Consider the following 26,382-nt stretch of genomic DNA (forward strand, 5'->3'; position numbering starts at 1 on the left):
TATATTTATTTAATCGGGAGAGCCGTGCCGAGCCGGTGGGCACGCTGACGAGCCGCTGGGGTGGTTAATCAGTCAGGTTTAATTGAGGCTGGCCCTGGGCACAGTTTGCGCTTCCGCGGTGCCTATTGTCCAAGGACAGCAAAGTGCTTTCCAAGCATTAAATCTTATCGCGGGCTGCGAGGCAGGTAAGGATATACCGGGATTATTGCATGCGCCGCTGAAACGCCGCCAGCTCCGGCTGGGAACGCATCAGCTATTTACCAGTGAGTGGCAAAGCGACGCAGCATTTTAGGACCGAGCGGGAAATAGAATCTGGTATTGAACTGGAACAGCGGCAGCAGTTTGAAAGTGGGAAATAAATTACCGGGGGTGGTCGGGACACCGAGTTAATGGCTGGAAAGGGCAGGAAAGGGCCGCTGCTCTCGGTGGGATCCGTGAAGCAGGACGCGGTGCCTTTGGGGGGTGCGAGCCGCACAAAGCGCCGTGGCGCGGTTTGGGGGTGCCGGGTGGGACACGGGTGACGGGCGCGGAGGGGACATCGCGCGGGGGCCGGTGCGGGGATCCCGGTCACAAAACGCTCGGGGCCCGGCTGTGTAAATCCCCACGTCCCTCCCCCGCCGTGGGGTCCCTGGGCCGCGCTGGCTCCGCGCTGGCTCCGGGCGGGCTCCGGGCGGGCGGGGGGTGGCAGCGGCTCGTTCCTCCCTCCGGGCCCCCCCGGGCGGGCAGGTCGCGGCGGGGGGGCCGGGGAGGAGCCGGGCCGGGGGCGCCGGGGCCGGGAGGCGGCCGGCAGCCGCCCTTCCTCCGCGCCGCCGGCGGGACCCAAACTTTCGCACCGAACTTTTATCCCGGGTTTATTTTTGTTGCCGTCCGTGGGTATTTTGTTGTTGCCGCGGGGAGCTTTTTTTTTGTTGTTGTTGTTGTTGTTGTTGCCGTTGTTTTATCATAATTTTTTTTTTCTTTCCTTTCTCGCTGCCTTCCCCCCGGCGGGAGGAGGCGGGCGGAGGGGTGGGGGGGGAGCGCTCCGCAAACCCGCCCCCCGAGCCTGCGTGTCCGGCGGAGCCGCGGGATGAGCCGGGGGCGGCGATGAGCGCGGCGGGGCCGGGGGCGGCGGCGGGGCCGGGGGCAGCGGCGGCGCCGCTCTCCCGCAAGCAGCGGCTGATGGCCGCGCTGGCGGCCGGCGAGGCGGCGGCGGCGGCGGCGGCGGGGGGGGGCGGCCCCGGGACCGCGCAACCCTCGGCGCCCCCGCTCTGCTGCTTCATCTGCGGCGGCGGCATCAGCCGCGGCAAAGAGCTCAAGCTTCAAGTGCGACCCCCCCGCGACCACCGGCCCTTCTTCCCCTTCCTGCAGCACCAGGAGCCGGCGCCCGGAGCCCGCGCCGTCTCGGCGGAGGGCTGCGCCCTGGTCTGCGCTGTCTGCCGCTGCTTCCTGGGCGAGCAGTGGGACTCCTTCGAGCGCAGCCGCACGCCGGTGGAGAAGCGCATGTACTGGCTCAAGCGGCCCCATCAGTGCGAGGCGGCGGCGGCGGCGGCGGCGGGGGGAGCCGGGCTGCGGCGGGGGGCCACGGGCTGGGACCCCGCCGCGCCGCCGCGCCGCGCCGCCGGCCACCCGGAGGAGGAGGAGGAGGAGGAAGAGGAGGAGGAGGAGGAAGGGCCGGCAGCCGGCTCCGAGCTCTCCGAGCTCTCCGACGCCGAGCCCCTGTCGGAGCCCGAGGGGGCGGGCGGCGCTGCGCGGGCCCCCCCGGCGGCGGGCAGCGAGCGGGGGCCCCCCTGCTGCTCCTCGGACAGCGAGATCAACATCACCAGCGAGGAGGAGGAGGAGGAGGAGGAAGGCAGCGAGCGGCCCGCTTGGGCAGCGGGCACCGCCTGCTACATCTGCGGCAGCCCCCTGGCACCGGGCGCCCAGCACCGCGTCCACGTGCAGAAGCAGGAGAAGAGCTCGCCGGGACCTTTCTTCCCGTTCCTGTGGCTGCACAGCCCCCCGGCGGGCGCCCAGCCGCTGTCGCCCACCGGCAGCACCCTGGTGTGTCCCTGCTGCTTCGCCTCGCTCATGCAGCAGTGGCAGAGCTTCGAGCTGGCCAACGTGCCCGTGCTGCAGCGGCTCTACGTGGTGCCCCTGGGCGCCGGGGCCATGCCCGCCAAGGGCCGCCGCGGCGTGAAGGAGGACGGCTCGGGCATCCCGCCGCTGCCCGAGGCTTGCTACCTGTGCGGGGAGGAGTGCGGCAAGGAGGCGAGGCCGGTGGCGGCCAGAATCACCAACGGCAACGCCAAGAGCACGATGCATTTCCCCTTCCTCAGCCTCCTGCCCTGCCCGCCCGGCGCCAAGGGGCTCAACAAGCACTGGGAGGTCAGCAGCTGCCGCAAGTGCTTCGGGGTGCTGCAGGACCTGTGGGCCATGTACAGGGCCTGTCACAACGAGGAGCTCATCTCCTCCGTGCAGAGCTTCCTGGGCAGGTACCACCAGGTCTTCTCGGCCGGTGACCTCGCCGGCCACCCCGCTGTCATCAAGCCGGGTCCCACCTCCGTCTGCTACATCTGCGGGGCCGAGCTGGGAGCTGGCAAAGAGTTCCAGCTCAACGTCAACCCTCCGGGGCGCTTTGGGGAGAAGGAGCCCTTTTTCCCCTTCCTGACCGTGTACCCGCCCGCGCCGCGGGCCAGACCGGCCGACTCCACGGGGCTGGTGGCCACCTGCATCCTGTGCTACCACGACCTGCTGGGACAGTGGCTGCAGCACGAGGGCAGGAACTCCCACCACCCCAGCAGCGCCTGGTCCCGCCAGTACAAGGTGGAGACCTTCGTCTGCTTCTTCTGCCGGCAGGAGAAGAAGCGGTGCCTTGGATTAAGAGCGGTTCAGGTGGCCAGGCTCCCCGTGTTCCTCTACACGCTGCGCGTGGCCAACAGCCTGCTGGTGGACGATGGCAAGCAGCTGACCATCGGCGCCTGTGCCGAGTGCGGGGCCGTGGTGCTGGCTGGCAAGAGCGTGACCCCGCCAGAGCTGCTGGCAGTGGCGCCCCCGGCTCTGCTCCCCAAGGTAAGGCAGCTGGCCAGGTCCCCATCCCTCCTTTCCCAGCGCTTTCCACCTCTGGGATCCAGGAGGAGTTGGAGCGGTGACATAGATGGATGCTCGTGTTTTGGGTCTGGGTGCTGGGGGTGGATGCTAATGGATGGGGTGCCTTTAGCAGTGAATTTTTGGAGCTGTCAAGCTGCGAAGGAGCAGATAAAAACCCTTCCAGGAGGTGGGAAGAGCCAAGGGCTGTCCCGTTCCAGAAGTGTCTGTGTTGTTGGCAGCTTTGCGTGAGGGAGGTGGCAGCCAGGACCGAGGAAATGCCAACCCTGTCCTGCTGGCCATCAGGGGTGCTCAGAGGTGCCAGGGAGGGCTGCCTGGCCTGCCCTCCATGGAGCATCCTTGGGAAGCTGGAAGGAGCTCATGGGCTCTGTAGGAAACTTCCCAACTTCTCCCCAGTTTTACAAGGTGCCTTAATGAAGGGATTTCCCTTGGAGGAGCCCCAGTTCTTCCCACAGCTGCTGGGTGAGCACAGGGCTGGGTTCCCACCACTTATCCTGCAGTGAGGGCTCCCCAAAAGCCCTGCAACCCTGATGGTGTCACGGGTGTCATGGCCCAGGTGCTGCCAGATTCCCCAGCTGCTCCTTTCTGGGGTTACACAGGTTGCTTTGAGGCCATCACCTCAAAAGCACATGGCAGAGCAAAAGTTTATTCCTCCCAAGCTTGTCTTTCTCGTGGGATGGGAAAATAACAGCTTTTCCTCCCAAATCTCCAGCGTGTGGGAGCTCTCCAGAGCCGCTGCTCTGTACCACCAAACCAGGCCCCAGGCTGGGCTCTGTCAAATGCCAACATCCCAAATCCCCGAGGTCATTTTCAAAGCCTTTCAGCTCCATCCGTAGCCAGAACCCTGCGGCTCTCTGAGGCGCTGGCATTTTCTTTAGAAATGTAAACCAGTCCTTCCCAGACAGCGCTCCTTTTCTCTCCCACCACTCTCCCTTGGCTGCTCACAAATATAATTTCCCATTCAGCTGTGCTGGCTCCTGACCTGGGGGGACACTTGGAGAGGCACCAGGCAGGAGCTGCATTCACCTGGAGGGTGCCAGGATGGCACAGGAGGTTGGGTTGGCACCAGTGATGGGACTTCTCTGGAAGTTGTTCCTTTTGGGGGTTCCCCCAGCTCTGTCAGCCTGAGCTGGGTGGTCCTGACATAATTTTGGGTCGTTTGTGGATGGATTTCCATGGTTGCTGGGTGGGTTGTGATGCTCTCATGGTCATGGGTCTGGTGGCATTTCCAAGGTGTTGGTGGCCATGGAGGACTCAGGAATCAGGTGAACAGCCCATGGTGCTGATCCAGGATGGGTGAGCTGATGAGAGGGGCATCACCTGCATGTCCCCAGCTGGTTCTTCAGGCCTCTGCCCCCTTGGTGCCCCCATGATTTAAATCATTAAATTAACGTCCCTCATGGGGACGTTATCAACAGCAATTTGTTCCAGCGTGGGTGGGTTCCTCTGGGGTTCCTCAGTGACCCCCCCAGGTCCCAGCGTTTTTCAGGCACTCCAGTCCTTGTCCCCACTGGCCCAATCCCAAACTCCCAGGAGGACACAGAGTGTGTCCTAGGAAGGGACACCATTGAGCTCCTCCTCTTGTTCCAGGTTTGCTAATGAGCAAATTAAGGGGCTGCTGCAGGGGGCTGGTGGCAGGAGGGACAGCAGAGCTGCCTGGGGACATCGTGGCCTGGTGGGGACTCTGGCTGGCCCCAAGGTCCTGGCTCATTTTTCCCTCCCTGTCCCCACATGCTTTCCAGCAGGCTGAGGCCTCGCAGATGTCAAGGTTATTTAAAACACGGCTTAATGCTTGGGCAGGGCACTTGGTTAATTTAGCTGTACCCTTGTTCAGCCATTCTTGCTGCTCAAAGTCACCCCAGATGAGCCTTTCACTCTTGTGTGACACCCAGGTCCCTGTGATGGTGGGACCAGGCTGGAGGGAATGAGCCTGAGCAATTAAATCATTAAATTAAAATTATTTAAATTTAATAAATCATAAAATTAAAATGATTTAAAAATCATTAAATTAAAACCCCAAAAGCCACCAGACACTCCCACATGTCCCTGTTTGGGGCTTAGGTCCTCTCTGTCACATTGTGGAGGTGCTGATGAGGGACCCCCACATCTGGGGCTTGCCAGGAGGGAGGAGCCACTGATATTTGGGATGGGTGGTGCTGGTTTGGTGGTGGGGAGCAGAGGAACAGGCAGGGCTCTGGGGAGCTGTGGTGGTGCCTGAAACTCTCCCTGCTGCAGGAGGATCTCCTGGAGGTGAGCTCTGCATAACCCTGCCATGTTTGGCATGTGTTTGTGGGTTTGGGTTGTTCCTTCCAAGAAGAAAAGGCAGTGCTGGGTGCAGAAAGGGAATCTGGCTTGGGCATCCTTTGGCTTGTCACCCTTGGTGCCCAGATGTGCGCTGTGAAAATGGATTTTCTGTCCAGCTGTGCCCCTTACAAGGGGAAGATCAATGCACTTATTGGTGTGGGGCTCTGATTTTGGGGTATCCAGGTGGGATATCTCCTCCTGCTGCTGATCTGGATAAATTCCCTGTGCATCCCCCTGGGGAGTGCCTGAGCTGGTTCCTCGAGCAGCCACTGCTGGGAGCCATGGCTTTGAATGAACCCCAAAATGCCCAGGTTTGGTTGCTTCCCAGAGGTGACAGTGACGTGTTCCAGGCTGGCTGTGCCTTCTCAAGCCACCCCCAGGCTCTCCAGCCTCTCCTCAGGGCTGGAGTGATGCATTCCCAGCTCAGGGCTGCTTGTCCTCAGCCTGCCTGGCATCCTCAGTGTTCTTTGCTCACCAGGAAAAGCTTAAAAGCTTCCTCTGTCCTCCAGCTCTTCCCATCTTCACCTTCCACTGCTCTCCCTGCACTTATGTACCTCTAAAAGTGACTCCTCTTGAGGTTTTCTGGTTTTTTTTTCCCCTTAAATGCAACTTTTGGAAATACTTCCAAGTATTTGGAGAGCTCTCAAATCCTACCATAACTCAGGCACAGCTGTTCAGGACAACCAAGTGATCAGGCCCAGCCCACACAGGTTTATTACCAGCAGGAATTGTCACCTGATGTCCTGTGACAAGGTGACCCACTCAGTGGCTCAGGGATCTTGTCTCTGTGGATTTTAGTAAAGGCTTTGGCAGCATTTCCCTGCAGAAATTGCTGCTCATGGCTTGGATGGGTTGCTGTTCCTTGGGTAAAAACTGTCTGGGTGCTGGGCCTGGAGGGTGGCAGGGAATGGGGACGTGTCCAGGTGGTGGCTGATCACCAGGGGTGTCCCCAGGGCTCAGCATTGGGGCAGCAGAGCTGGGAAGGGGCTGAGGGAGCTGGAAAAGGCTCAGCCTGGAGAAAAGGGGGCTCAGGGGGGCCCTTGTGGCTCTGCACAGCTGCTGACAGGAGGGGACAGGCTCTGCTCCCAGGGAACAGGGACAGGAGCAGAGGGAACAGCCTCAGGCTGGGCCAGGACAGGCTCTGGGTGGTTATTAAGGAAAATTTCTCCACTGAAAGGATCACCAAGCTCTGGCACAGCTGCCCAGGGTAATGATGGAGTCGCCATTCCTTGAGGGATTTAAAAAACGTGGCCCTTGGGGACATGGTCACTGGTGGCCTTGTCAGCGCTGGGGGAATGGCAGAATGATGATCTTGGAGGGTTTTTCCATTTTCCAGCCCAAACAAATCTGTGGTTCTGTGCTCAGTGTCCTTTGGTGCTGTGGAGGTGTTGGCACGGATCTCACTGCTGCTACCACAGATTCCTGCTCCCCTTTCAGCCCTTGGTTTTGGGCAATCTCACTGGATTTTATCTCATGCCCCATTCCCACTTTTCAGAGCACACCTGGGGCTGGCGGTGTGGCTGCTCCCAGCCTGCTCCTCAGGCTGGTTTCTGGGAATCTCGTGGTGTTTTCCATGCCCCATTCCCACTTTTCAGAGCACACCTGTGGCTGCTGGTGTGGCTGCTCCCAGCTGCTCCTCAGGCTGGTTTCTGGGAATCTCGTGTTGTTTTCCATGCCCCATTCCCACTTTTCAGAGCACACCTGGGGCTGGCGGTGCGGGGCTGTTCCTGGCAGGGCACAGCCAGGCCCCAGGGGCTGAGTTCTCTGTATTTGCTAATTGCCAGCAGTGCTGTTGGCTCAGCTGGGGATTTGGCCCCTGCTGCAGGTTCCCAGCTCCAAAGGTCATGGCTGCATTTCCAAATCACTGCGTGGAGCTGACAGCTGTTGGTGGGCACTTTCCTTTTGGCTCTCGGAAAGGCTTTTGGGCAAAAATCAAAGAGTGGCTTGTGTTCTCCACTAAACCTTGTCCCACTGATGCTGAGCAGCAGCCAAAGCTCCTGGATGCCAGGAAAACAAACCCAGAAGGTGGGGAGTGATGCCTGAGCACTCCTCCTGCATTGCACCAGGCCAGATTATGGGATGTTTGGGTGCACTGCAGCACGAGAATTGACAGACCTGTGTAGGAAGAGCCCCAGGCACCTCTGCCTTCTTTGCATCTTTTACGGATTTTGAAGGAAATCAAAAACCTTCTGGCCACTGGCAGTGTTTTGGGTGGTGGTGCCTTTTTGGCCAAGCTGGTGGCACCTCTGTGTCCCTGCCCAGGCACCATGTGTGGGCTCCAGGGGGGTGGCACAGGCTGCACTTGGCTTCTCCTCATCCCTTTAATAAGGAGCAGAGCTGGTCTTACTCACCTCAACCTCTTGGCTTCCAGCTTGGGTTGGTTTTGGTGGTTTTACCTTTGCTTTGTGTGGCAATTTTTGCCATGAGGAATTCCAGCAGATTCAGAGCAGAGTTTTAGCCAGCTTCTCTGGGATAAACCTGTTCAGTTTGCAGATTCAGAGCAGGATTTTAGCTAACTTTACTGGGGTAAACCTGCTCAGTTTGCAGATTCAGAGCAGGGTTTTAGCTAACTTTACTGGGGTAAACCTGTTCAGTTTGCAGATTCAGAGCAGAGTTTTAACTAACTTTACTGGGATAAACCTGTTCAGTTTGCAGATTCAGAGCAGGATTTTAGCTAACTTTACTGGGATAAACCTGCTCAGTTTGCAGATTCAGAGCAGGATTTTAGCTAACTTTACTGGGGTAAACCTGTTCAGTTTGCAGATTCAGAGCAGAGTTTTAGCCAGCTTCTCTGGGATAAACCTGTTCAATTTGCAGATTCAGAGCAGAGTTTTAGCCAGCTTCTCTGGGATAAACCTGTTCAATTTGCAGATTCAGAGCAGGATTTTAACCAGCCTCACTGGGGCAAACCTGTCCAGTTTGCAGATTCAGAGCAGAGTTTTAGCTAACTTTACTGGGATAAACCTGTTCAGTTTGCAGCGTGTGAAGTTGTTTTTAGTGAGGCCTTTCAGCAAAGCAGCTGCTCAGCCAGCGCCGACCCGGGCTGGCATTTTCAGCTGAGATCTCAATCCCAGCATGGAGGTGGCAATATAATCATGAGATGACTTCATGTCTCGGGGCACGGCCTCCCCTGGGATCGTGTTCCCACATGGCAAACAAAGAAACAACCAGGGGAAAATGCACCCTGGGCTGTAACAGTGATTGCAGGGGTCCCAGAATGAGGGAAGAGATGAGGATCTGGCTTCATGTTTCAGAAGGCTGATTTATTATTTTATTATATATATTATATTAAAACTATACTAAAAGAATAGAAGAAGAGGTTTCATCAGAAAGCTAGCTAGGAATAGAAAAAGAAAGAATGATAACAAAAGTTTGTGGCTCGGGTTCTGTGTCTGAGCCAGCTGACTGTGATTGGCCATTAATTAGAAACAACCACATGAGACCAATCACAGATGCACCTGTTGCATTCCACACCAGCAGATAACCAATGTTTACATTTTGTTCCTGAGGCCTCTCAGCTTCTCAGGAGGAAAGGATTTTTCATAAAAGATGTCAGTGACACTGGGCTTTCTCCTGCCCCTGAGGTCAGGGCAGCCCTGCTGAGTGGGAACAGCACCTGGCTGTCCCTCCTCATCCTCACCTGACACTTTGCCTGTGTCAGTCACCCCTGGGGTTTCCATCTGGGGCTGTTTGTCCTTCATCCCCGCTGTGGGGAGCAGCACAGGGGTCTTTGCTCAGGCCAGGCTGACCTTGCTGGACCAGCTGTCCCAAATTCCAGGGCTGTGCTGCCAGCGCCGCGTCCTGCAGGCCTTGTGCTGACTCCACAGCTCACCAGCTGGCTGCTATATATTTATATTTATTTTTCACCCTGCCCTCCCTGCTCTCTGCCTTTCCCAAAAGCAGCAGCTTGAGCAGGCACCTGCCATAAACGCTGCTCTGACAGCGTGCTGCACCCCCTGAAACACCACCCTGGGGACAGGCACCGGCTCCACTCCCACCCCATGCAGGGAAAACGCTTTTGCAAGCTCTGGAGCATCCCCTGGAGCGGCAGCCAAGTCGGAGATGGGGTGAAGGGCCGGCTCTGGCTGCTGCAGACGGACAGATGTTGTGTGCAGACACTTGGCCCTCCCCAGCCGTCCGGGAAGCTCGGCCACGGGGGGCAGCCTGGGATGCTCCTTGGCTGCTGCCCAGCCAGCAGGGACTTCCCTGCACAGCAGCGTGGGTGCCTGGCCTTCCGAGCGCATCAGCAATGGCAGGAGTTGGCTTTTCACCCCTCAGGAGAGCAGCTGGGTGCTGTCCTCACACCCCTGTCACTGTCCTTGGGTGGCAAGGAGCCGTCTCCATCTCCTGAGCAGGTTTTGGGGACCCACAGTGTTTTGGGGCAGGTTTTGAGGACCCACAATGTTTTGGGGCAGGTTTTGAGGACCCACAATGTTTTGGGGCAGGTTTTGGAACACATGTTTGGCAGTTTTGGGACCCACAATGTTTTGAGGCAGATTTCGAGGACCCACAATGTTTTGGGAGGTTGAGGCTACATGTTTTGGAGTCGGGACCCACAATGTTTTGGGGCAGATTTCGAGGACCCACAATGTTTTGGGGCAGGTTTTGAGGACCCACAATGTTTTGGGGCAGGTTTTGGGGAACCACAATGTTTTGGGGCAGGTTTTGGGGACCCACAATGTTTTGAGGCAGATTTCGAGGACCCACAATGTTTTGGGGCAGGTTTTGAGGACCCACAATGTTTTGGGAGGTTTGGCACCCACAAGTTTTGGGGCAGGTTTGAGACCCACAATGTTTGGGGCAGTTTCAGGACCCACAATGTTTTGGAGTTTGGGGCCAGTGTTTGCAGGTTAGGACCCACAATGCTTTGGGGCAGGTTTTGGGACCCAGTTGGGCATTTTGGGAACCACAATGTTTTGGGGCAGGTTTCGGGGACCCACAATGTTTTGGGGCAGGTTTTGAGGACCCACAATGTTTTGGGGTACTGGGCACAGCTGGTTTGCCAGGAGCCCTTTTACACCTCTCTGGCTGCAGGAGGTGCCCTGCATCCATTCCCACTCTGGTTTTTGGGGTGAGGAGAGCTGTGTTTGCTCCCTGATGGCACCTTTGGCTCTTTTTTTGGAGACAGCCCTGTGCTGCTGGGCAGCATCTGGCCAGATGTTCCTCCCTCTAAAAGGCCTGTGCCACATGATGCCATCCTGGCTTGGTAGGGATGGCATGAAAGTGTCCCTTTGGTGTGTCAGTGGGACACTGCCCTCCTTGGAGACTGCCAGGGTGGGGATTGAGTGCAAACCCAGGGGGATGCTGAGGCAGGGGCACCCCTGGGAGCTGGGGCAGAGCCTGGCAGGCTGTGCCAGCCTCCCAGCCATGCCAGGCTCTGTTCCTCAGGGAGCAGCTGGCACTGGGAGCCTTTCCAGCAGCACGGCTCCCCCGGGCCCCGTCCCAGGGCAGTGACAGCCCCGGGTGCCCACGGCCAGGGCGGGTGGCAGCGGTGCCCTGGGCGTGCCTTGGCTCCTGGCGGTGCCACGTGCCAGCCGTGCCACTGCGGGGCCGCTCCTGTGCCAAGGGCAGCACTGCCAGCCTGGGTGCCCTCCCTGGGCCTTGTGCAGGGTGCCAGAGCCCAGTGCCAGCCCAGGCTGCTGCGGGCAGGTCGTGGTTTGCTCCCAGTGCTGGGGGAGCAGCTGCTGTGCCCTGGCTGGATGAGCAGCCCCGTGCAGCTGCTCTGGCTGCTGTGTCACTCCTTTTCCCTGCTGGATTTTCAGTAGCAGGGCAGGGATGGAGGGGATGGCTCCAGGGTGGGTTTTTGGCTGGGAGAAGGGTGATGTTACCTGGGCGCGCTTCGCAGCCTGCCGTGGGTATGACGCTGCTTCTCCCTCTTTGGTTTCCTCCTTTTCCTCCCCCCTTCCCCGTTAGCACAAGTGCTGCTGGGCTTTAGGAGCTCTCTTTAGGGAGGCTGAAGTCATCTGTTTACCCACGGAGCTGTGCTTGGAGCAGCAGCTGCCCCAACTTTGCCTCTGCAACCTGCAGGAGAGGGGCCTGTGCTGAGCGTGCCGTGACCTGCGCTGGGGCACAGCGAGCCTGTGGGGCTCCAGGATGTCTCACATCCCACCCCATGCCATCCCATCCCATCCCATCCCATCCCATCCCATCCCATCCCATCCCATCCCATCCCATCCCATCCCATCCCAACATGGGCCTGAGGTGTCCATGCTGTGCTGTGCAGGTGTAAGAGCTCCTTTCATCCACAGAACTCCCAAAATTCTGTGTTTTGGTGGCCATATCCAGGCACCAATGCTGGATGGGCCATTCCTGGTGGCACAGGGACCTGCTGCAGGATTTACTGAGGGTTATTCCATTCCAGCATTTTCTGCCCTGGTGTCCTGGCAGAGCCAGCTCTTGGCAGGGGTGAGCTGCTGGGTTTTGGGGCTGGCTTTGACCAGGAATTTGTGGGAAGGGTCCTTGGTCAGGAATGAGTGTGTATATATATATAGATTTAGATTTAGATTTATTTATATATTTATATATATATATGGATGGATGGATGGATGGATGGACGGATGGATGTCTCCTGCCCCTCTCCTTGTCCTCACTGCCAAACCAGCCTCATTTTCCTCTCCCCATCTCTCCCCTGGCTGTGGGAGCAGGCAGCAGGAGTTATCCCAGAGTGCAAACACTGCAAACACAAACACAAGGCCTTTCAGTTCTCCCTGGAGGCAGCGCTGCCAAGGTCAACCTGCTGTGGGGACAGGCCTGGCTTGTCCCTGCTGGGCCTGCTCTTGGTGAGGGTGGCACTCAGGGGTGTCCAGTTTCCTGTTGGCACCCTGGGTTCTGGCTGTTCCAGTGGGGCTCTGGTGTCCTGGGTTTCCCATTTGGGGGGTTGGGGTCCTGGGTGTTCCCAATGGGGGCTCTGGGGGTATGCTGGCTCTTCCCAGTGTGACATCCCAGGGATGTCCCAGCTGTTCCTGGTGTGGGGCTTCCAGGGGTGTCCAGGCTGTTTCCATTGTGGGGCTCTGGGGTGTCAGGTGTCCTGTGGACTCTTGGTTTCCTGGTTGTTCCCACTGGGAGCTCTGGGGTGTTCCAGCTGTTCCTGGTGTGGGGCTCCCAGGGGTGTCCAGGCATTGTGGGGCTCTGGGGATGTCCCGGCCATTCCCAATGTGACGTCCTGGAGGTGTCCCAGTTGTTCCTGGTGTGGGGCTCTGGGGGTAACCCAGGTCTTCCTGGTGTGACATCCCAGGGATGTCCTGTCTGTTCTCAGTGTGACACCCCAGGGGTGTCCAGGCTGTTCCCAGTGTGGAGCTCCCAGGGGTGTCCTGGTTGTTCCCAATGGGGGCTCTGGGGTGTCCCTGCTGTTCCCATTGTGGGGTTCTGGGGTGTCCAGGCTGTTCCCAGTGTAGCACCCTGGGGGTGTCCTGGCTGTTCCCAGTGGGGACTCCAAGAGTGTCCCAGCTGTTCCTGGTGTGGGGCCTTGGGGGTGTCCTGGTTGTTCCCAGTGTGACACCCCAGGACTGTCCCGGCCGTTCCCAATGTGACATCCCAGGAGTGTCCCTGCTGTTCCCAGTGTGGGGCTCTGGGGTGTCCCTGCTGTTCCCACTGTGGGGCTCCCAGGGCCAGGGGCAGCCGGCTCTGCTGCTGCAGACACAGTCCAGATGCTCCGGCTGCGGCGTCTCTGGAGGGGGAGATGAATTCGCTCCTGCCGTCTTCTGTTTTCAGTCCAGAACATCTGCACAGTAACTGGGAAATCTGGGCTTTCTCCTGCTTCTCAGCCAGGTCCTGTCAGCCCTTTCCTCTTCCAAAAAGGGGTTTGGTGGTTGGTTGTTTTTTTTTTTCTCTTCCCCTTCCCGCTATTGCCTGTGCTGTGTAACCTGCTCCCTGCTGTGCATCCTGTCGGGGCTCTGCTTGGGTTTTACTCCAGAAGGAGCATTTGGAGGGACCTCCCCACCTCAGGCATCTCCTGAGCTCAGGGATGCAGGTCCCCAGGAGCAGATTTTCCTGCTCTTGTGGCACTGGGATCACCCAAGCTGCTGTATCACTCATTCCAGTTTTTTTCCTTATGCTGATCCTGGAGCCTGGGTGCTGCATGCTGAGTGCTTGGGGCTGGACAACCCCTCCCAAAAGCTGGCACTGGGAAGCTTTGGAGGCTGCAGGGTGGCCCCCACCCTGCTCCCTGTTCTTTCCAGCCCTGAGTGGCTTGGCCAGGCTGGCCCTGGGCTGGCCAGGACAGCTCTGGGCTTGGCAGCATCCCACAGGGGTGAGGTTTGTTCCGCAGCCGCTGGCTCCGGCTCCTGGCACGGCTCTGGTGGGTGCTGGGCACCTCCTTCTCCTTGCTGCTGCTTCCACCGTGCCATGGGGACCCTCAGGAAGTGTCACCCCAATAACTGACCCCCTTAGATGAGGAATAAATCCTGCTGTTGTGTCCTTCTCCCTTTCCATGCACAGTCTGTGCTCTCACCCTGACCTTCCCCACCAGAGCTGCTGGGGTCCACTGAGCCCAAACCAGGCTCCATCCTTTATCCACCCTGCTCCTTCTCCTTCACTCACACCGATTTCCTGCCTCTTTGCTCCTCTTTTAGCTCTTTTGCTGTGATTTGCCCCACCCCTTGGTGCCCTAGTTGTGGCTGTGCTGGCGCTGTGCCCGGTGCCCTCTGCTCCGAGCGGAAGGAAGGGCACCAGGGAGGGATGGCAGTGTTGGGATGATGCCAGAGGGGTTTGGCCTTGCCTGGGACAGGGGACTGGGCTCCAGGGAGGGATGGCAGCGTTGGGGTGATGCCAGAGGGGTTTGGCCTTGCCTGGGACCCCTCAGAGGGGCTCTGGGGCCATGGATATCATGGGGGCTGCTCCCCCAGGTGGGCAGGGGGCTTGCAGGACGCAAAGAGACAGTGGAGGAGGGAGATGCCACCTCTCTTTTTGGGGACCTTGGGACAAAATGCAAATGGTGCTGCTTTCCCTTGGAGGAGGAGGGGAAACCCTCAGGATGAGATGATTTTGGGTGGCCTTGAGGGCCAGCAGGCTGCTTGGGGGGATGGTTGGCTGCGAGCTTGGCACCTGGAGGTGACGTGTGCCCGCTGTCCCTGTCCTGGGGACAGCCACACAGCTCCGGCCTCACAGCTGCTATTTCTGTCCAGCCACCACCGTCGGGGCCAGCAGCTGCTGCCCTTTCCCTCCCCATCCCCTCGGATCCGTGGGATGGATGGAGACAGGATGAGGAATCCCCCCAGCGTGGGCAGCAGCTCAATCCCCCTCGGGATCTCCCCTCCAGCCCCGTTTTCCTCCCGTTTAACCCCGGGATGTGCCTGAGTTTGGCAAAAATAGCGCTGGGCTGGAGAGAGGAGGGTGGCAGGGCCAGGAGGGGGCCGGGGTGCAGGGGGAGGTCCGGTTTCTCCCTTTCCTGGAGGAATTAGGGAGGCCACATGCTGCCAGCAGTGTTTGGCTGGTAGAGGCAAGCGGAGGCTCCGAGGAGGCGAGCAGGCGTCCGCACAGATGGAAATTTGATCACCCACGGCTCAACAGATTGTTTGATTTATTTTAAAATCAAGCAGATGGCTGCAACAGGAGTTTGTTTAAGTTCAGCTCCGAGCTGGGCCAACGGCCAGGATACTCGGGGGTAGGCGTGCCAAAAAATGTTCAATGACTTTGGTCATCACCCACCTCTCCTCCTCCTCCTCCTCCTCCTCCTCCTCCCTCCTTGCCTCGCTCCAGCACACACACCCTGCTCCCCCTCTTATCGCATCCTCGCCTTCATCTCTTGGCTCCTGCAGCTCGCTTTGTCTCTCCCGGCGGGCGCAGCCTTGCCCTCCACTTTTCCTCCCCTTCCAGGAGCTCCAGAGGGTTTAACTCTTCCCCAGCCATCCCCTCGCCCTGCTGCCCTTCTGCTGGAGGGGTGCGGTGGGGATTGAGGGAGAGCCCCCATCCCTGTCCTCTCTGGGAGCAGGCTGGGGGAATGGAGAGCTCTGGGAGCTGGCTGGATGCCCAGAGGGACACCCTGCCCCACACCCTGCCCCACACCCTGCCCCATTCCCTGCCCCACTCCCTGCCCCACTCCCTGCCCCACTCCCTGCCCCACTCCCTGTCCCACTCCCTGCCCCACTCCCTGCCCCAATCCCTGCCCCACACCCTGTCCCAATCCCTGTCCCACTCCCTGCCCCATCCCTGCTCCATTCCCTGTCCCATTCCCTGCCCCACACCCTGCCCCAATCCCTGCCCCACTCCCTGCCCCATTCTCCTGCCCCACTCCCTGCCCCACTCCCTGTCCCACTCCCTGTCCCAATCCCTGCCCCATTCCCTGCCCCACACCCTGCCCCACACCCTGCCCCACACCCTGCCCCACTCCCTGCCCCATCCTGCCCCACTCCCTGCCCATCCCTGCCCCACTCCCTGTCCCAATCCCTGCCCCACTCCCTGTCCCATTCCCTGCCCCACCCCTGCCCTCCTGCCCATACCCTGCCCCACTCCCTGCCCTCCACTCCCTGCCCCATTCCCTGCCCCACACCCTGCCCCACTCCCTGCCCCACTCCCTGCCCCACACCCTGCCCCACTCCCTGCCCCACTCCCTGCCCCATTCCCTGCCCCACTCCCTGCCCCACACCCTGCCCCACACCCTGTCCCATTCCCTGTCCCATTCCCTGCCCCACTCCCTGCCCCGCTCCCTGCCCCATTCCCTGTCCCACACCCTGCCCCATTCCCTGCCCCACTCCCTGCCCCACTCCCTGCCCCACACCCTGCCCCACTCCCTGCCCCACTCCCTGCCCCACTCCCTGCCCCACACCCTGTCCCACACCCTGCCCCACTCCCTGCCCCACTCCCTGCCCCACTCCCTGCCCCACTCCCTGTCCCATTCCCTGCCCCACTCCCTGCCCCACTCCCTGCCCCACTCCCTGCCCCACTCCCTGCCCCATTCCCTGCCCCATGGCTGTCCCTCTGTGGTGGGGAAGGGGTGGATGCATCCTGGTGCCCCCCAGCCTGGATGGGTGGGGGTCCCAGCAGTGTGGGATCCCCATGGTGGGGTGTGAGGGCTGATCTGGGCACGGAGCAGAGCCCCTGCTGCAGCCCGTGGTGGCTCTGGATGAGTTCCTGGCCTCGCTGCCATATGGCCAGCAGGGAAAGGGCTGGAGGAGCCAATGGGAACAGCCTGGGGTGTGCTAAACTGCTGTAAATGGGATGGGGCCTGCTGTGCTCAGGGCTTTAAATCACCCAGTGCCACCAGGCTGGCACCACCCTGGGGACCCCATGTCCCCTCAGCCTGCCAGGGGCCATCTGGGGCGCTCTCTGTGGCAGGGACAAGGAGCTCTGGGGTGAGTGGGTGGGATGCTCCAGGACCACCGGGCATCCTTAGTGCCCTTGGGATACCCCTGTGCCCCACAGGACCACAGCAGACTCAGAGCACCCTCTCCCTGCAGGCTTTCCTGCCAGAGAATCGCCCATTCTCCCATTTTTGGGGGCAGATCTGTGTGATGGGACCCCTCCCCAGCTCCCCTCTCCCCTCCAGGTGGGGCTGGGGGCTGCGGCTCCTGCTGGGAGCAGCGTGTGGGGCTGGAAGGGGTTAAGGCAGGCAAAGGAAAACAAGAGTGCTGCAGGGCCTGGGTGGCTGACAAGCCAAACAACTGTTTTTGACTCACTGCTGCTGCCTTGCCAAGTGCAATTGCTTCCACATTCCCATCCCCTGGCTGGAGGGGCGCGGGGAGATGTTGGCTTTTTGTGGTCAGCAGGGGAAGGGGGATGCCGGGGGAAGGGCTGGCTCTGCACGGCTTTTCCTCAGCTCTTCCCTCTTCAATTCCCCTCCCTGGACAGGGGCAGGGGTGATGATGGTGCCACGGGGGTGATGATGGTGCCAGGGAGGTGATGATGGTGCCAGGGTCACTCAGCCCAGCTCCTGTGCCAGAGTTAAAGGTGGGAGAGGGAATGGGGGGTAGAATGCACCCCCAGGGTGTCTGTCCTGCCTTTCCCTGCTGTTTGTCTGCAGGGAGGAAGCTGAGAAGTGGCTCCTTCCCTGTCAGGGGGTGCTGGTGGATGTTGGGGGCAGCAGCTCCCATTTTTCCCCTCTCCATCCCCTCAAGCCCCACATCCTCAATGTCCCCATTCCAACCCTTCACAGCGATGGGGAATGATCCCATTGCTCTGAGATCTGAGCTCTCACGTGGGGCTGGGCCCCCCACCTTGCCTGGGTGTCTGCAGGGTTTGGGGGACACACACAACCCCAATAAAACCCCCAGGCCTCCATGTGCTGGTGCTGTGGTGCTGGAGACAGGAAGAAATAATTCCTTGGTGAAGAGGCTGGGGAGTTACAGCGAAGATTTGAGCTGCTCAGGGTCGCTGCTTTGTGGAGTTAATTATCTTCTGAGTCTGGATTTTTTGGGTGTTTTTTGAGTCGGTGGTTTTTGGTTTTTTTGTTGTTTTTTTTTTTCTCCTTGGGATTATTTCTTGGCAAATGAGGCGTCGTTCTGAAGCACTGAGCTCTGCTCCCTCTGAGCTCCTGGCTGCTAAGTGCTGTGGAGGAGATCCTGCTCTTATAAAGAAAAACACAAAAATCAACACACACAAAAAAATAAAAACCACCCTCAAAAAAAGCCCTGCTGCTTTTGCAGTGTGACTGTGGGGTCTGGGATGGCTCAGGGGGATTCTGTGCTCCTGGAGGTGTTTCTTTGGGGAAGCTGGAGCAGGAACCGCCTGTGGGCAGCTCTGGGATGGGCAGGGGAGGATGTGGAGATCCTTGGAGGGTACCTGGGCCATGCAGGGCTGTGGGATGTTCCCACATTTGGGAGGCTGTGGGGATGTGCTGTGAGCTGACCCTTGGGTGAGGAGGGCGTTTATGGGGCAGCTGTTTCCCCATTTGGGATGTTGGGATATTGCTCCATCACCACATTCCCGTCACCCTGCAGCTCCTGGGGCTCTGCTGCTGCCTCCCCCCGCTTTGGAGAGGCCGTTTTCCCCTCCTGGCTGTGGGGAGGGTCTGGCTGTGCTGGGACAGCAGGGCTGTGGTGCTGAGGGTGGCCTGGATGCTGTGGGACAAATGGGGTGCACACCTGGAGCTGCTCCTGCAGGCTCTGGCTCCTCTGGCTCCTGCTGCTGTCCCTGGTCAATCTCAGCCTCCTTTGCTGAGTCCCAGGGGAGGAGGGAGGCAGCACAGCAGAGCAGGAGCTGGAGGTGCTGGAGGTCAGCATGGAAATCCCTTCCCCTGTTCGTGCTGCAGGAAGGAGTCCCAGAGGTTCCCCTAAAACATCCCAATGTCCATGAGGGATGGCAGAGTCAGCACTGAGAATGCACCACTGGGACAGACAGACAGACACAGCATCCATCACCCCACCTTCAGCAGGGCTGCACCCAACCTCTGCCCCTCTGCTGAGCACCCACCACCCTGCAGGACCCATCCACAGCATCCTGACACCCTGCAGGACCCATCCACACCCTCCTGACACCCTACAGGACCCATCCACACCATCCTGACACCCTGCAGAACCCAACCACGCCATCCACACCATCCTGACACCCTGCAGGACCCATCCACACCCTCCTGACACCCCGCAGGACCCATCCACACCATCCTGACACCCTGCAGGACCCATCCACACCCTCCTGACACCCCGCAGGACCCATCCACAGCATCCATCACCCCACCTTCTGCAGGGCTGCAGCCCCACCTCTGCCCCTTTCCTGGGCACCCACCACCCTGCAGAACCCATCCACGCCATCCACACCATCCTGACACCCTGCAGGACCCATCCACACCCTCCTGACACCCTGCAGGACCCATCCACACCATCCTGACACCCCGCAGGACCCATCCATGCCATCCACACCATCCTGACACCCTACAGGACCCACCCACACCATCCTGACACCCTGCAGAACCCATCCACACCATCCTGACACCCTACAGGACCCATCACACCCTCCTGACACCCCGCAGGACCCATCCACACCATCCTGACACCCTACAGGACCCATCCACACCTCCTGACACTCCGCAGGACCCATTCACAGCATCCATCACCCACCTTCCGCAGGCTGCAGCCCCACCTCTGCCCCTTTCCCTGGCACCCACCACCCTGCAGGACCCATCCATGCCATCCACACCATCCTGACACCCTGCAGGACCCATCCACAGCATCCTGACACCCTGCAGGACCCATCCACACCATCCATCACCCCACCTTCCGCAGGGCTGCAGCCAACCTCTGCCCTCTGCTGAGCACCCACCACCCTGCAGGACCCATCCACAGCATCCTGACACCCTGCAGGACCCATCCACAGCATCCTGACACCCCGCAGGACCCATCCACAGCATCCATCACCCCACCTTCTGCAGGGCTGCACCCCAGCCCCTGCCCCTCTGCTCGGCACCCACCACCCTGCAGGACCCATCCATGCCACTCCCACACCTCTGGCACTGGGGGTGTCACCAGTTTGGGTGCAAACCCCCAAACTCTGCCCAGCCAAGCCGAGGGCCCTCCCAGCCGCAGTGGCAGGGGACGCTGCTGTCCCCTGTGATGTGGGACACCTTGCCAGCCCCTAATCCCGACATGAGAAGGCAATTAGGGGCCGGGATGGGCAGATGGGGCGCAGTGCCGCCGCCGTGGGGCTGCTGCTGGGGCTGGCTCTGCCTCCTCCTCCTCCTCCTCCTAATGTGTTTGCAAATCCTCCCCAGCTGAGGGGATTAAAGCCGGCATCTGGCTCGCTTTAGAATATTAAAACAAAGGGAGTTGTAGGCGCCATGATCGGGGGCAGGCGAGGGAGGGAGCGGGGCCGGGGCTGGGGGGGCTGCAGGGAGAGCCTGCAGGAATCCCCCCCTCCCTCCCCAGCCTTTCCACCAGCATTTCCCTAAGGAATAAAGGATTTCCCGTGGGTTGGCAGCAGGGCACAGCACCGGGGCACCGGGGGGATGCTGGAGGCGGGTGGGCCGCGCTGGGGGTGCTGTTTGGGGGGGGCCCAGGGAGGTTTCTCTCTCTCTCTCTCTCTCTGTGCTTTTTCCACCCCGTGGAGCTGTTCTGGAAGCGGCAGGAATTCAGGAAGCCGGCGTGCGGCGGGTGCCAAGTCAGGCTGTACCGCAGCCAAGCCCCTGCTTGTTTTCTCGTCTTGCTGGAGCCAGTAAGTGACCTTATTAGCTTAGGGGGCAGCTGCCTTATTAACACACATCTGGCGGCGAGGGGGCCGCATAGGCCCGATATTGTCTGCCTGCCTGCTCCCAGCGTGGCTGGGGGGCTCCCCCCGTGGCTTCTGCCACCCCTCCCATAAGCAGGGCTGGCATCCAGGCAGCCCCACTGCCCCCCATCCATCCCCCTGCGAGGATTAGGCAGATGGGGTTAGGATTTGCTGGGGATTAATAATTTAAGGTTATAATCTGTGTGAGGTTATAATCTGTGGTGGAGAGGGGGAGTGGGGTCCCCCAGCAGCGTGGGGCTGGTGCTGTTGGCATTCCCATGGATGCTGCCCCATCTCCCATCTTGCTTTTTGGGGCTCAGCATCACCCTGCAGGATGGGATCGCTCAGAGGGGCTGGACCACCCATGCAGCATCCTCACATCCCTGCCAGCAGCCGGGGTGGGCACTGGGGTTTCCTGCTGGATTGGTGTCAGCGTCTCCTGCCTCAAGGAGAGCCTGGAGCATGCTGGATTCGGGGCTTTTCCAGCACATTTGGCTCCTGAAGCTGGGGGGTTCCCAGGAGGATGGGAGCTGGGAAGCTCCTGCTGTGCCAGCACAGGGAGCTGGGGGCTTTTTGCTGGTGTTGAACCACCCCAGGCTCTGTGGGTGCACATCCCATCCAGCCCTGTGCCAGTGCCCAGCCTCACCCAGCGCTGCCCATTTCCCCTCCCTGGCTGCAGTCAGAGCCAGGCTGGGAGCGCCCCTGTGCCCCATCCCCTGACCTGGCACATCCCCGGGGGGCACTGGGCGCCCGCCCTCCCCTCCAGCGCACAGGGATGCCCTTTGTCCTTCTTGGCCTGTGGGGGAACTCGGCAGCTCTTGGCTTCTCCCTTCTGTTTTGGAAACTCAAAACATTTGCAGGGCGGCCCACTCGCGCCCTGCCGCCACGGAGAGAGGCACTTGGCTGACTCCTCTGCTTTCCTTGGCCGCTGCTCGCGCTCGGGGGGGGCTTTTCTCCACCTCCTCACCCCTCTTTTTTCTTTTTCTCCCCCTTTTTTTTTGCCTTTTTTTAAAATTTTTTTTAATTTTTTTCTTCCCCATGCTGTAAGCTTGGAGAAATATCCCCAGCCTGCAGGAAGAGCCCAGGGGGGGCTTTTCTCCATCTCCTTACCCCTCTCTTTTCTTTTCCCCTCCTGGTGTTTTTTAATTTTATTTTTTTATTTTTTATGTTTTTTTTTTTTTTTAATTTTTAATTTTTTTTTATTTTTATTTTATTTTTTTCTTCCCTATGCTCTAAGCTTGGAAAAACACCCCCAGCCTGCAGGAAGAACCCAAGGGGGGCTTTTGTCCACCCCTCTTTTTTCTTTCCCCCCCTTTTTTTTTAATTTAATTTTTTTAATTTTATACTTTTTATTTTATATTTTTTTATTTTTATTTTTATTTTTCATTTTTTAATTTTTATTATTTTTTTTTTTTTTTTTCTTCCCTATGCTCTAAGCTTGTAAAAACACCCCCAGCCTGCAGGAAGAGCCCAGGGGGCTTTTCTTCACCTCCTCACCCCTCTTGTTTCTTTTCCCCCCCTTTTTTTTGTTTTTTCTTTTTTTTAAATTTAATTTTTAAAATTTTATACTTTTTTTTTTCTTTTTTTATTATTTCCTTCCCTATGCTGTAAGCTTGGAGAAACACCCCCAGCCTGCAGGAAGAGCCACCCAGGGGGGGCTCTGTTGGTGCCCACCAGCCCCTGGCACTGACCTTGCTGTCTGCTGGGAAGGGCGGCTGTGCCGGGTGGCCGGAGCAGCCCCAGCACTAATGAGCTCTGCCTGAGCAGCAGGATTAATTAGCTGCTGGGAGGAGACGGGGGAGCATCCTTGTGCGGGGGCTCGGTGCCACCCGAGCCTGGCACGGCGCGGTGCCCGGGGCTGCGGCGGATTTGGGATGCTCCAGGTGGAGATGTGGCTCTTCCTGGAGAAAATGCCACGAGCCAAAAGGGGAGAGGGAATCCAGGTACAAGAGCTGCTGATCAATCATGCAGGCTCCTGCTCTCTGTATTCTATTTTTTTTTCCCCAAAAAAGCCTTGTAGGTTTTTTAATTGATGTTACCGTGCTGTTTCTGAACCCAGGGTGTGACATGGATGTGTTCAGTATGTCCTGTGCAATGTAAAATGACACTACAGGGGACAAAGTGGCAGCTGGCTGGGCCTGGCTGTGTGCTGGGGTGACCCCTCACCCCAAAATCCCAAAGGCTCAGGGATGATCATGATTGTTGTGTTGGGTACTGTCACCCTCCTGGAGGGTGTCCCCAAACCTGGCTTTAGGTGTCTCATTTATCTGGGTGGATTTTCAGGGGGTTGGCTCTGTGCCTTGTGCTCCAGCAGCCCCTTGGTGCCCCTGTCCCCTCTGGAGCAGCATCCACGGGGCAGAGGTGACATCAGGGGGCCCTGCAGAGACAAGCAGGGACACGGTGTCGGGGCCGGGAAGGTCGCGAGGACGCGGAGCTTGAACTTGAATTAGACGGTAATTGCGCCGTGCCTAATTACAGGCAGAGAGCAAATCACTGCGGTGCTGCACAAAGTGTCTGACACGGAATAACGAGCATAATTAGCAATCAGACGGGAAGCTGCTGCCTCCCCAGAGCCCTGGGGAGCCCCTCACACAGCATCTGCCCCTGCCTGCGGTGGTTTGTGCCCCCCAATGTGGGACATCTGCCCCCCAAACCCCCCAGAGGGGACATTGGTGCAGCAGGGACACCTGGGCTGGGCTGAGGTGCAGCTGGTGGCTGTGTCCATCCCTGTGTGTGTCTGTGTGTCCAGGTGTCCATCGCCATGTATGTCTGTGTGTCCAGGTGTCTGTCCCCACGCGTGTGGATCCATGTCCATCCCCACACAGATCCATGTCCAGGTGTCCATCCCCACACAGATCCGTGTCCAGGTGTCCGTCCTCGTGTGTGTGTGTGTCCAGGTGTCTGTCCCCATGTGGATCTGTGTCCAGGTGTCTGTCTGTCTGTCTGTCAGATCTGTGTCCAGGTGTCTGTCCCCACATGGATCCGTGTCCAGGTGTCTGTCCCCACACAGATCCGTGTCCAGGTGTCTGTCCCCACATGGATCCATGTCCAGGTGTGTCTGTCTGTCCGTCCCCACACAATCCGTGTCCGGCTGTCTGTCCCCACACAGATCCATGTCCAGGTGTCTGTCCCCACATGGATCCATGTCCAGGTGTGTCTGTTTGTCCGTCCCCACACAATCCGTGTCCGGCTGTCTGTCCCCACACAGATCCATATCCAGGTGTCTGTCTGTCTGTTCCCACACAGATCCGTGCCCAGGTGTCTGTCCCCACATGGATCCGTGTCCGGGTGTCTGTCCCCTCCCTTATCCGTGTCCAGGTGTGTCTGTCTGTCCGTCCCCACACAAATCTCTGTCCAGGTGTCCGTCTGTCTGTCCCCTCCCAGATCCATGTCCAGGTGTCTGTCCCCACACAGATCCGTGTCCAGGTGTGTCTGTCTGTCCGTCCCCACACAGATCCGTGTCCAGGTGTCCATCCCTGCACAGATCCATGTCCAGATGTCCGTCCCCACACAGATCCATGTCCAGGTGTCCGTCTGTCTGTCCCCACATGGATCCGTGTCCAGGTGTCTGTCCCCACACAGATCCGTGTCCAGGTGTGTCTGTCTGTCCGTCCCCACACAAATCCCTGTCCAGGTGTCCGTCCCCTCCCAGATCCATGTCCAGGTGTCCGTCCCCACCCCCGCGGTGTGTCCAGCTGTGCAGCCCGTGCCTGCTGCCAGCCGTGCATTAATGCAGCCTGACGCTAGAGCGCACCAGCAGCATGTCGTGACATCCTCCCTCCCTCCCTCCCTCCCTCCCTCGCGGGGACACGGCTCCCAGCAGGGCCACCTGCCCCGGCCACCCTGCTGTGACCTCCCCTGGCCTTGGTGGCCGCAGGGGACATCAGTGGGTGTCAGGGCTGGGAGTGACAGTGCCTGATTGCACTCGGAGGGAGTGGGAAGGGTGGAGATTTGTGATACCCCAAAATCCCCCCATCACCCAGCCTGGCTGCTGTCACCCCTGGGGGACCGGGAGGAGGGCAGGGAGTGTCTGGCTGCTAATTAGCTGCACTTTTAATGATGCTGCTGTTGGTTTAGGGAATGTGTGTCCCCCCCCTCGGGGAGGCTGGGGAGCTGATCCTAAACCTCCTGTTCTCCCACCCCAGCACCCAAAGGCTGAGGGATTTCCTCCCTCTGGGCATGAGGGCACCTCCCAGCCCCAAAACGCCCCTGCCCGAGGGTGCCAGGCTGCTTTGGTGACTTCACCCCAACTCCTGCTGTCCCTGGAGCCACCTCACTCCTGTCCCCAAGTCCCATCCCTCTGTCCCCTTCCTAGCTCCTTCTGGCAATCCCACAGCAGATCCCAGCAGGAATTTTGGACTGGTTTGTCACTGGGTTTTAGAGAGGTCTGAGCACATCAGCGGCACCATGGGGATGCTGTCCCCGCTGTCCCTGAGTGCTGGGGCAGGGTGAAGGTCACGCCTGCTCCTCCTCCTCCTCCTCCGTGCCCGTCTCCTTCCCGCCTCTCCTGCTGCCTTCTCCTTTTTTTGTTTCCCCCTCTTGGAGCAGCTGTTCTCTAATAAGCTGTTAATGATGATACAGTAAGTAGGAGCAGAGAGTCCTGCGGGAGCTGCCACGATTTGTGTAATTGGCCTCAGAGGAGACAGAAGTATCTAATATTTACATGCCGGTATTAGTCCCCCGGGAGCCCGGCTGGGCTGGCACTGAGGCAGCTCCAGCCTCAACCTCCCTGCTCCCCCCTGATGGATCCTCAACATCTCCTGTGGCTGGGAACTGCTGGATGGGAATGGGGGGGATCCCCTCCAAAAAAAAAACAACTGGGGGTGGCTGAGCATCCCCAGCAAATCTGAGGGGGTTTTGCAGGTGTTGGATCACCCCAGGAGTGGCTGAGCATCCCCAGCAAAATCTGAGGGGGTTTTGTAGGTGTTGGATCACCCCAGGAGTGGTTGAGCATCCCCAATAAAATCTGGGGGTTTTTGCAGGTGTTGGATCACCCCAGGAGTGGCTGAGCATCCCCAGCAAAATCTGAGGGGGTTTTGTAGGTGTTGGATCACCCCAGGAGTGGCTGAGCATCCCCAGCAAATCTGAGGGGTTTTTGCAGGTGTTGGATCACCCCAAGAGTGGCTGAGCATCCCCAGCAAAATCTGAGGGGTTTTTGTAGGTGTTGGATCACTCCAGGAGTGGCTGAGCATCCCCAGTAAATCTGGGGGCTTTCTGCAGGTGTTGGATCACCACAGGCTCTGCACATCCCACTGTCCCCACGTGCCACCAGCCCTGTGCCAGTGCCCAGCCTCACCCAGAGCTGCCCATTTCCCCTCCCTGGCTGCCATCAGAGCCAGGCTGGGAGCTGCCCTGTGCCCCATCCCCTGACCTGGATGTTTGTGGGAGCAGTGGGGCTGGGCTGAGCTCCCAGAGGGGAATTGTGAGGTTTGGGGAGCCCTGTGCTGGGGAAGGGAGCTGGGCAAGTCCCACAGTGAGTTTTCCAGGGTTTTGAGCTGGCTCTGGAGGCACAAACGTGTTCCTGAGCTGGCTGTGCCTGGAGCAAGGGGTGGCAGTGAGAGGGATGCTCACCCCGTGCTCACCAAGCCCATGGCTGGGGTGGATCCCTGGGAGCTGAGCTGCTCCTGGAAGGGCAGGGTTGGCAGCAGCACTGTCCCCGTGGGCTGGCTGAGCCGTGGGGCTGGGCAGGGACTGCTGAAACTGCCCCTGGTGCTCCTGCCTGCAGCCATGGGGCCGGAATGCCGGGGGAAACTGAGGCACGGCTGGGGAAACTGAGGCACGAAGGGCTGAGGAGCAGCCTGCCCACCCTCCTGCCCCTGGGGGGTTTTGCCCTGGGCTCCACCCTGTGCTGTGTGTGCATAGGGAGCCACCAGGGCTGTCCCA

The 26,382-nt window shown here is 59.3% G+C and overlaps 1 protein-coding gene across 4 annotated transcripts in view; it reads left to right on the top strand.

Moving 5' to 3' along the window:
* The first annotated feature begins 1,083 nt into the window (after positions 1 to 1,083).
* GSE1 (Gse1 coiled-coil protein) overlaps positions 1,084 to 26,382 on the top strand; it is a 107,369-nt gene continuing 82,070 nt past the window's right edge. For 3 of the 4 annotated variants that reach the window (XM_064723180.1, XM_064723179.1, XM_064723182.1), the window contains exon 1: positions 1,355 to 3,027. In XM_064723180.1, the coding sequence (XP_064579250.1) occupies positions 1,480 to 3,027 (1,548 nt within the window). In that variant the 5' untranslated portion in view covers positions 1,355 to 1,479. Of the gene's footprint in view, positions 3,028 to 26,382 lie in introns of all 4 variants that reach the window. The other variant, XM_064723178.1, reaches the window with a different exon arrangement.

This window comes from Zonotrichia leucophrys, chromosome 11, assembly GCF_028769735.1.
Source record: "Zonotrichia leucophrys gambelii isolate GWCS_2022_RI chromosome 11, RI_Zleu_2.0, whole genome shotgun sequence".
Classification (NCBI taxonomy): domain Eukaryota; kingdom Metazoa; phylum Chordata; class Aves; order Passeriformes; family Passerellidae; genus Zonotrichia; species Zonotrichia leucophrys.